The sequence below is a fragment of the Oncorhynchus mykiss genome, chromosome 9, assembly GCF_013265735.2.
Source record: "Oncorhynchus mykiss isolate Arlee chromosome 9, USDA_OmykA_1.1, whole genome shotgun sequence".
Classification (NCBI taxonomy): Eukaryota; Metazoa; Chordata; class Actinopteri; order Salmoniformes; family Salmonidae; genus Oncorhynchus; species Oncorhynchus mykiss.
Genome location: NC_048573.1, coordinates 8,111,054 through 8,122,149, shown reverse-complemented (window position 1 = coordinate 8,122,149; position 11,096 = coordinate 8,111,054). Strand labels below are relative to the sequence as shown.

Below are 11,096 nucleotides of genomic sequence, written 5' to 3'. Positions count from 1 at the left end.
TAGAGCCTTAGTGTTCACAGTAAAACTGTAACTTAAAGCAGGTACAGCCTTAGTGTTCACAGTAAAACTGTAACTTTAAAGCAGGTACAGCCTTAGTGTTCACAGTTAAACTGTAACTTAAAGCAGGTACAGCCTTAGTGTTCACAGTAAAACTGTAACTTTAAAGCAGGTACAGCCTTAGTGTTCACAGTTAAACTGTAACTTAAAGCAGGTACAGCCTCAGTGTTCACAGTAAAACTGTAACTTTAAAGCAGGTACAGCCTTAGTGTTCACAGTTAAACTGTAACTTAAAGCAGGTACAGCCTTAGTGTTCACAGTAAAACTGTAACTTTAAAGCAGGTACAGCCTCAGTGTTCACAGTTAAACTGTAACTGAAAGCAGGTAGAGCCTCAGTGTTCACAGTAAAACTGTAACTTTAAAGCAGGTACAGCCTTAGTGTTCACAGTAAAACTGTAACTTAAAGCAGGTACAGCCTTAGTGTTCACAGTTAAACTGTAACTTAAAGCAGGTACAGCCTTAGTGTTCACAGTTAAACTGTAACTTAAAGCAGGTACAGCCTTAGTGTTCACAGTTAAACTTTAACTTTAAAGCAGGTACAGCCTTAGTGTTCACAGTTAAACTGTAACTTAAAGCAGGTACAGCCTTAGTGTTCACAGTAAAACTGTAACTTTAAAGCAGGTACAGCCTTAGTGTTCACAGTTAAACTGTAACTCTCGTGCTCTCTCGTTCCCTCTCTCGTGCTTTCTCGTTCCCTCTCTCGTGCTCTCTCGTTCCCTCTCTCGTGCTCTCTCGTTCCCTCTCTCGTGCTCGCTCGTTCCCACTCTCATGCTCGCTCGTTCCCACTCTCGTGCTCGCTCGTTCCCACTCTCGTGCTCGCTCGTTCCCACTCTCGTGCTCGCTCGTTCCCACTCTCGTGCTCGCTCGTTCCCACTCTCGTGCTCGCTCGTTCCCTCTCTCGTGCTCTCTCGTTCCCTCTCTCGTGCTCTCTCGTTCCCTCTCTCGTGCTCTCTCGTTCCCTCTCTCGTGCTCTCTCGTTCCCTCTCTCGTTCCCTCTCTCGTGCTCTCTCGTTCCCTCTCTCGTGCTCTCTCGTTCCCTCTCTCGTGCTCTCTCGTTCCCTCTCTCGTTTCCTCTCTCGTTCCCTCTCTCGTGCTCTCTCGTTCCCACTCTCGTTCCCTCTCTCGTGCTCTCTCGTTCCCTCTCTCGTGCTCTCGTGTTCCCTCTCTCGTTCCCTCTCTCGTTCCCTCTCGTTCCCTCTCTCGTGCTCTCTCGTTCCCTCTCTCGTGCTCTCTCGTTCCCTCTCTCGTGCTCTCTCGTTCCCTCTCTCGTGCTCTCGCTGCCTCTGTTGCTCTGTCCTGTGCCTCTTTCTCTCTTGATGCCACCCCCCCCCCCCAGCTCTCTTGATAACCCCCCCCCCCCCCTCCAGCTTTCTCTTAGTAACCCCCCTCCCTCCAGCTCTCTTTTTCTGACTTACTGACTGACTGGTAGCACATGTTGTGTGGAACATTCTTTGTGTCGGCTTACCTCACTCTCACCCCAGCTTCAGTGTGTGTGTGTGTGTGTGTCGCCTCTCTGTCAGGCTCTGCCACTCTGATTAAATCCCTTATATCTACTTAGCTCTAACACACACACACACACACACACGGTTCCCCTCCTTCCTTTACCCTAGCTAAATGCATTTTCTCTCTGTGTGTGTGTGTGTGTGTGTGTGTGTGTGTGTGTGTGTGTTAGGATAAAGGACAGAGAGAGAGAAGTGTGGCTACATCTCTGTGTATTTGAGCGTCAGCAATGTGCTTGCCTTGGCCTGCGTGTGTGTCAATGCGCCTGTGTGCTGTGTGTGGCCTGTAGGCAGGTGCAGTGACAGCTGGCTTGGGCAGCCCTAACCGAGGGGGAGGATGAGGGGGGGAGAGGGAGAACCGAGGGGGAGGATGAGGGGAGAGAGAGAACCGAGGGGGAGGATGAGGGGGGAGAGAGAAGCGAGGGGGAGGATGCGGGGGGAGAGAGAGAACCGAGGGGGAGGATGCGGGGGGAGAGAGAGAACCGAGGGGGAGGATGAGGGGGAGAGAGAGAAGCGAGGGGGAGGATGAGGGGGGGGAGAGAACCGAGGGGGAGGATGAAGGGGAGAAAGAGAATTGAGGGGGAGGATGAGGAGGGAGAGAGAGAACCGAGGGGGAGAGAGAGAAAAGGAGTGAGAGACATGACGGATTATAGATAGAAAGAGAAAACACTCGAAAACGAGAATTATTTTGGAACTTTTGAGTGTAATTTGTGAGTTTACTGTTCATTTGTATTGTTTATTTCACTTTTGTTAATTTATTTAACTTGCTTTATCAATGTAAACACATGTTTCCCAAGCCAATAAAGCCCTTATTGAATTGAGAGAGAGAAGATCATGGGAGAAAGGATCTGCTCCTGTGATTGGCTGTTGGAGGAAAAAGTCATGGAAACGTATTTATATCCTGAGGGGAGAGAGATTGAGGAGAGGGAGCGAGATGAGGGGGGGAGAGATGGGGGAGAGAGAGATGGGGGGTAGAGAGGAGAGGGAGAGAAATTGGGCGGGGAGGGGAGGGAGAGAGATGAGATGGGGGGGGGGGGGAGGAGAGGGAGAGAGATGGGGGGGAGAGAGAGAGAGAGGGGCGGGGAGGAGAGGGAGAGAGAGAGATGGGGGGAGATGAGGGGGAGATGGGGAGGAGAGGGAGAGAGAGAGAGAAACAGAGATGGGAGAGACAGAGAGATGGGGAAAAGGGAGAGAAGGACAGAGAGCGAAACAATGAGATGGAGGAGAGAGAGAGATGGGGGGGAAAGAGGGAACAACAGAGAGAAACAGATGGGGAAGAGGGAAAAGAGAGGGAGATGGGAGAGACAAAAAGAGATGTGGGGAAAAGAGGGAGAAGGTCAGAGGAGAGAGAATCAAACAGAGGGAGACATAGTCATTAGAAATCTGAGATGGAGGATAAAAATAGAAAAGAGGTCAGAGAGAGGAGACCAATTAAGCGTAGAAAATAGTCACGTATTCTAGAACACATGGGTTGAGAAATAGTAATGTATTCTAGAACACATATGGGTTGAGAAATAGTCATGTATTCTAGAACACATATGGGTTAAGAAATAGTCATGTATTCTAGAACACATATGGGTTGATGAAATAGTCATGTATTCTAGAATACATATGGGTTGAGAAATAGTCATGTATTCTAGAACACATATGGGTTGATGAAATAGTCATGTATTCTAGAACACATATGGGTTAAGAAATAGTAATGTATTCTAGAACACATATGGGTTGATGAAATAGTCATGTATTCTAGAACACATATGGGTTGAGAAATAGTCATGTATTCTAGAACACATATGGGTTGATGAAATAGTCATGTATTCTAGAACACATATGGGTTGATGAAATAGTCATGTATTCTAGAACACATATGGGTTGAGAAATAGTCATGTATTCTAGAACACATATGGGTTGAGAAATAGTAATGTATTCTAGAATACATATGGGTTGAGAAATAGTCATGTATTCTAGAATACATATGGGTTGATGAAATAGTCATGTATTCTAGAATACATATGGGTTGATGAAATAGTCATGTATTCTAGAACACATATGGGTTGATGAAATAGTCATGTATTCTAGAACACATATGGGTTGATGAAATAGTCATGTATTCTAGAATACATATGGGTTGAGAAATAGTCATGTATTCTAGAACACATATGGGTTGATGAAATAGTCATGTATTCTAGAACACATATGGGTTAAGAAATAGTCATGTATTCTAGAACACATATGGGTTGATGAAATAGTCATGTATTCTAGAACACATATGGGTTGAGAAATAGTCATGTATTCTAGAACACATATGGGTTGATGAAATAGTCATGTATTCTAGAACACATATGGGTTGATGAAATAGTCATGTATTCTAGAACACATATGGGTTGAGAAATAGTCATGTATTCTAGAACACATAGGGGTTGCGTCTAGATGTCGACCGATTTAATCGGCAGGGTGGATTTCAAGTTTTCATAACCATCGGTAATCGGCAAATTTTGGACGCCGATTACGTTGCATTCCACGAGGAGACTGCGTGGCGGGGTGACCCGAACCCGGATGACGCTGGGCACATGGTGCGCCGCCCTATGGGGCTCCCAATCACGGCCGGTTGTGATACAGCCTGGATCCTTGGTGGAAACCTGCTCCGGAGCGCTGAGGACATCAGACTGGGGCGAAGGTTCACCTTCCAACAGGACAACGACCCTAAGCACACAGACAAGACAGGAGTGGCTTCGGGACAAGTCTCTGAATGTCCTTGAGTGGCCCAGCCAGACCCCGGACTTGAACCTGATCTAACATCTCTGGAGAGACCTGAAAATAGCTGTGCAGCGACGCTCCCTATTCAACCTGACAGAGCTTGAGAGGATCTGCAGAGAAGAATGGAAGAAACTCCCCAAATACAGGTGTGCCAAGCTTGTACCGTCATACTCAAGAAGTCTCAAGGCTATAATCGCTGCCAAAGGTGCTTCAACAAAGTACTGAGTAAAGGGTCTGAATACTTACGTAAATGCGATCTTTCCAGGTTTTTTTTATAAAAAAATTTGAAAAATTCTAAAAACATGTTTTTACTTTGTCATTATGGGGTATTGTGATGTCATGATTGGGTAGTGTGATGTCATTATGGAGTATTGTGTGATGTCATTATGGAGTATTGTGTGTGTCATTATGGAGTATTGTGATGCCATTATGGAGTATTGTGATGCCATTATGGAGTATTGTGATGCCATTATGGAGTATTGTGTTGTCATTATGGGGTATTGTGATGTCATTATGGAGTATTGTGATGTCATTATGGAGTATTGTGATGTCATTATGGAGTATTGTGATGCCATTATGGAGTATTGTGATGCCATTATGGAGTATTGTGATGCCATTATGGAGTATTGTGATGTCAGTATGGAGTATTGTGATGCCATTATGGAGTATTGTGATGCCATTATGGAGTATTGTGATGTCATTATGGAGTATTGTGATGCCATTATGGAGTATTGTGATGACATTATGGAGTATTGTGATGACATTATGGAGTATTGTGATGTCAGTATGGAGTATTGTGATGCCATTATGGAGTATTGTGATGCCATTATGGAGTATTGCGATGTCAGTATGGAGTATTGTGATGTCATTATGGAGTATTGTGATGCCATTATGGAGTATTGCGATGTCAGTATGGAGTATTGTGATGTCATTATGGAGTATTGTGATGCCATTATGGAGTATTGTGATGCCATTATGGAGTATTGTGTATCTTTATGGAGTATTGTGATGTCATTATGGAGTATTGTGATGCCATTATGGAGTATTGTGATGTCATTATGGAGTATTGTGATGCCATTATGGAGTATTGTGATGCCATTATGGAGTATTGTGATGTCATTATGGAGTATTGTGATGTCATTATGGAGTATTGTGATGCCATTATGGAGTATTGCGATGTCAGTATGGAGTATTGTGATGTCATTATGGAGTATTGTGATGTCATTATGGAGTATTGTGATGTCATTATGGAGTATTGTGATGCCATTATGGAGTATTGTGATGTCATTATGGAGTATTGTGATGCCATTATGGAGTATTGTGATGTCATTATGGAGTATTGTGATGCCATTATGGAGTATTGTGATGCCATTATGGAGTATTGTGATGTCATTATGGAGTATTGTGATGTCATTATGGAGTATTGTGATGTCATTATGGAGTATTGTGTGTGTATATTTGATGAGTAATAAAAACAATTGAAGCATTTTTTTTTAAAGGCGTAACAAAATGTGTGGGGGAAAAGTCCAGGGTTCAGAATAATTTCTGAATATTATGCATCGTAGATGTTGTTCCTCATCCCTCCCTCCCTCTTTTTCCTTGAATGACAGGAGGAGGCTATACCAGAGTTGGAGATAGATGTGGATGAGCTGCTGGACATGCCTAGCGATGATGACAGAGGAGCCAGAGTTAAAGATCTCCTGGTAGACTGTTACAAACCAACTGAGGTACGTCAGTCCCACGGCCGGAGGTCCGCAATGGAAATACATGTTTACATGTCTTATCCTGAATCATTTTAAAAACATTGTATTCGTGGTTGAATTGTGGTTTTTATTTGTTTGGGAACCATACCAAGCACACCAACATAGAAATATGAAAACTAGAACACACCCCCCCCTAGTCACGCCCTGACCTACAATACAATAGAGAACCAAGGGCTCTCCGTGGTCAGGGCGTGACAACTAACACCTATCCAATTAATTGATCAGGGCTCACCTGGTGTCACAGGTCTGAATTTGTCCCTCAATAGAGGGAGAGGATGAAAAACCATCAGTGTTTCGGCCCTCCAGGACCGACAGTGAACAGCCTTGTTTTAGGTCTATGTGAGGTACATAAGGGGCTTGCTGTTGTTTCCAGACGGTCCTCCGTCGGTCTTTGAGTCCACCATTTTGAGAAGCCATTTTGTCTATTGTCGTGGCAGAATCAGAATTCTTTAGGTAACATTTATAAATAAGATGTTTTATTCATTTTATTGCGTGCTATATGTATGTTTTGACTTTGTACTAATGGTGTGTTTTGTTCCTGTAGGTGGTTGTTTCTAATGGTGTGTTTTGTCCCTCTTCTCTCCCTGTAGGTGGTTGTTTCTAACGGTGTGTTTTGTCCCTCTTCTCTCCCTGTAGGTGGTTGTTTCTAACGGTGTGTTTTGTCCCTCTTCTCTCCCACTAGGATGTTGTTTCTGATGGTGTGTTTTGTCCCTCTTCTCTCCCACTAGGATGTTGTTTCTAATGGTGTGTTTTGTCCCCCTTCTCTCCCACTAGGATGTTGTTTCTAATGGTGTGTTTTGTTCCTGTAGGTGGTTGTTTCTAATGGTGTGTTTTGTCCCTCTTCTCTCCCACTAGGATGTTGTTTCTAATGGTGTGTTTTGTCCCTCTTCTCTCCCACTAGGATGTTGTTTCTAACGGTGTGTTTTGTCCCTCTTCTCTCCCACTAGGATGTTGTTTCTGATGGTGTGTTTTGTCCCTCTTCTCTCCCACTAGGATGTTGTTTCTAATGGTGTGTTTTGTCCCGCTTCTCTCCCACTAGGATGTTGTTTCTAACGGTGTGTTTTGTCCCTCTTCTCTCCCACTAGGATGTTGTTTCTGATGGTGTGTTTTGTCCCTCTTCTCTCCCACTAGGATGTTGTTTCTGATGGTGTGTTTTGTCCCTCTTCTCTCCCACTAGGATGTTGTTTCTAATGGTGTGTTTTGTCCCTCTTCTCTCCCACTAGGATGTTGTTTCTGATGGTGTGTTTTGTCCCTGTAGGTGGTTGTTTCTAATGGTGTGTTTTGTCCCTCTTCTCTCCCTGTAGGACTTTGTGTCTGGTCTGCTGGATAAAATACGTGGCATGCAGAAACTCACCACCCCCCAGAAGAAATAACCTCAACCCTGAGTCACCTCACCCCCTGCCTCCTCCCGCCTCCCTCCCTCACTCCAACCTCACCCCAAGAAACAGGAGCTTGGCTTCCTCAGAGATAGAGGAGTAAGATAGGTGATCGAAGCAGCCAATCAGATCCAAGCAGGGTGTATGATGTCATATCCTGTGATTTTTATTTTTATTTTAATGCTTTATTTAGTTTACATTTATTTCAATATTTTAATTTTTGTTGTATTGTTGTTAAATAATCAAACGATCGGTCATATTTCTCATGTTAATGAGTGAATATAGCAAACTATAATGTAGTTGTAAACCAAGCCCAGGATATATTCTGAGTTTTAGTAGCCAAGCCCAGGATATATTCTGAGTTTTAGTAGCCAAGCCCAGGATATATTCTGAGTTTTAGTAGCCAAGCCCAGGATATATTCTGAGTTTTAGTAGCCAAGCCCAGGATATATTCTGAGTTTTAGTAGCCAAGCCCAGGATATATTCTGAGTTTTAGTAGCCAAGCCCAGGATATATTCTGAGTTTTAGTAGCCAAGGAGGTGAGGTAGGGGGGGAGGGAGGGAGGGGAGGGGAGGGGGGGAGGGAGGGGGGCACTGGGTAGTGGAAAATGTGTCTGAATGTGTTCATCCAAATATCCACACACACACACACACACACACTCAGGGAACAGCAGAAACACAGACCACAGCTGCTGTTCCTTCACACGCTCACACAGATGTGAACACTGGTACACACACAAACACACACTGGCGCTCTCTCATCAACACACACGGGAAAGAGGTGGAGGGGGGGGGGGTATAATCATTGAGAGGGAGATAAATGGAGAAAAAGAGAGAGAATCAGAGGTCTTACTCTTCCTGGCTTGGCTGCCTCACAAGGCCTTATTGTTGCCAATCATGCAGCTCTCTCACTCACCCCATGTTTCTCTTTTGCCCCTCCTTCCTCTGACTCCTTCCTCTGACTCCTTCCTCTGACTCCTTCCTCTGACTCCTTCCTCTGACTCCTTCCTCTGTCTCCTTCCTCTGTCTCCTTCATCTGTCTCCTTCCTCTGTCTCCTTCCTCTGTCTCCTTCCTCTGTCTCCTTCCTCTGACTCCTTCCTCTGACTCCTTCCTCTGTCTCCTTCCTCTGACTCCTTCCTCTCTCCTTCCTCTTGACTCCTTCCTCTGTCTCCTTCCTCTCTCCTTCCTCTGACTCCTTCCCTTGACTCCTTCCTCTGACTCCTTCCCTTTCTACTTTCAGCGATCTACAGATGACTCCATCCCACCCTCCATCTCTCTCTCCTTCCCTCCCATCCCTCCCTCCTTCCCTCTCCCTCCCTCTGTCCTTCCCACCCTCCATCCCTCCTTCCCTTCCATCCCTCTCCCTCCTTCCCTTCATCCAGCTCCCTCCTTCCATCTCACTCTCCTTCCCACCCTCTATCCCTCCTTCCCACCCTCCATCCCTCTCTCCCTCCTTCCCTTCCATCCCTCTCTCCCTCCTTCCCTTCTATCCCTCTCTCCCTCCTTCCATCTCACTCTCCTTCCCACCCTCTCTCCCTCCTTCCCACCCTCCATCCCTCTCTCCCTCCTTCCCTTCTATCCCTCTCTCCCTCCTTCCATCTCACTCTCCTTCCCACCCTCCATCCCTCTCTCCCTCCTTCCCACCCTCCATCCCTCTCTCCCTCCTTCCCACCCACCCTCCATCCCTCTCTCCCTCCTTCTCACCCTCCATCCCTCTCCCTCCTTCCCTTCATCCAGCTCTCTCCTTCCATCCCTCCATCTCTTGTTTAATAACTGACGTTGCCTTAGGTCTATATTGAAGTTACAAACCAAATAAAAGGAGACGTCCACAACTTTTTTAACAACAATTTTAAAAAAATATTTAAAAAAAACACAACAAAATGTTTTTCTCTTTTGACTCATCCTCTTTTTTTTAAAGGATGATTCTGTGGTTGTTTAGGAAAAAGGTCATCTAGAGGTCATCTACACCTCTTTACGTTGTTTAGATGTGAATATCTATTCTAGGTCAATTATTACTGTGTGTACTATTATGATACCTGGGTCTCATCCCAAATGGAGCCCTATTCCATATATAGTGCACTACTTTAGACCAGGGCTTGCACCCTATTCCCTATATAGTGCACTACTTTAGACCAGGGCTTGCACCCTATTCCCTATATAGTGCACTACTTTAGACCAGGGCTGGCACCCTATTCCCTATATAGTGCACTACTTTAGACCAGGGCTTGCACCCTATTCCCTATATAGTGCACTACTTTAGACCAGGGCTGGCACCCTATTCCCTATATAGTGCACTACTTTAGCGATAGACTAGCCTCCTATCCAGGGGGTGTGCTTGTACATCAAGCTGCCTTCCGCAACAGAAACAGGGGGTGGGACGAGTTACTATGGTTACTTACCTATGGGTTGTCAGGGCTCGGACATGGTTACTTACCTATGGGTTGTTACTTACAGTTCTAACCTAGGGACATGGTTACTTTCCTATGGGTTGTTACTTACAGTACTAACCTAGGGGCATGGTTACTTTCCTATGGGTTGTTACTTACAGTACTAACCTAGGGGCTGTGGTCTAAAGTAGTGCCCTATATAGGGAATAGGGCGCCAGCCCTGGTCTAAAGTAGTGCCCTATATAGGGAATAGGGCGCCAGCCCTGGTCTAAAGTAGTGCCCTATATAGGGATTTGGCGCTCTGGTCTATAGTAGTGCCCAATATAGGGAATAGGGTGCCAGCCCTGGTCTAAAGTAGTGCCCTATATAGGGATAAGGGCTCTGGTCTATAGTAGTGCACTATATAGAGAATAGGGTGCCTGGTCTATAGTAGTGTGTATATAGGGAATAGGGCTCTGGTCTAAAGTAGTGCCCTATATAGGGAATAGGGCTCTGGTCTAAAGTAGTGCCCTATATAGGGAATAGGGCTCTGGTCTAAAGTAGTGCCCTATATAGAGAATAGGGTGCCTGGTCTATAGTAGTGTGTATATAGGGAATAGGGCTCTGGTCTAAAGTAGTGCCCTATATAGGGAATAGGGCTCTGGTCTAAAGTAGTGCCCTATATAGGGAATAGGGCTCTGGTCTAAAGTAGTGCCCTATATAGGGAATAGGGCTCTGGTCTAAAGTAGTGCCCTATATAGAGAATAGGGCCCTGGTCTAAAGTAGTGCCCTATATAGGGATTAGGGTGCCATTTGAGAAGGGGCCCCTGATAGACTGTTGTTGGGTGTCAGATATTTGTTTTTTTTACTGTGTGACAACTTTGAATATTGAAACGCCGTTTATAAAGTGTTTTAATAAGAAAGAAACTGAAGAAACTGAAGAACAGAAATGTATCGACGGGGGTTTTGTTGTTTTACCACAATGCTGTTACACTTTTATGCAACTTTAATAAAAAAATACATGTTAATAATATATGTGTGTGTGTTCATGTGTGACAACACAGCATGACTCTGGAAATGGTTCTAACAACACCTGCAGGTTGTTTGTCGGAGGGGGGGGGGGGGGGGGGGGGGGGGGTGTTTAAAAAAAATAATTCTCAAGTAGCTTGTTTTTTTTTTTTTTTTTCCGGGACAAAGTCCACTGCAAATGCCAATAGAATATAATGGGCCTACAGTGGCATCTTCCTCTTCAGCTCTCCGGATCTCATCATCGTCGTC

The 11,096-nt window shown here is 45.0% G+C and overlaps 1 protein-coding gene across 1 annotated transcript in view; it reads left to right on the top strand.

The window, feature by feature from the left end:
- LOC110510419 (protein phosphatase 1 regulatory subunit 14B) overlaps positions 1-8,514 on the top strand; it is a 42,281-nt gene extending 33,767 nt beyond the window's left edge. The window contains exons 2-3 of the mRNA XM_036987247.1: positions 5,924-6,040; positions 7,381-8,514. Of these exons, the coding sequence (XP_036843142.1) occupies positions 5,924-6,040; positions 7,381-7,449 (186 nt within the window). The 3' untranslated portion in view covers positions 7,450-8,514. The remainder of the gene's footprint in view (positions 1-5,923; positions 6,041-7,380) is intronic.
- Positions 8,515-11,096: the final 2,582 nt, after the last annotated feature.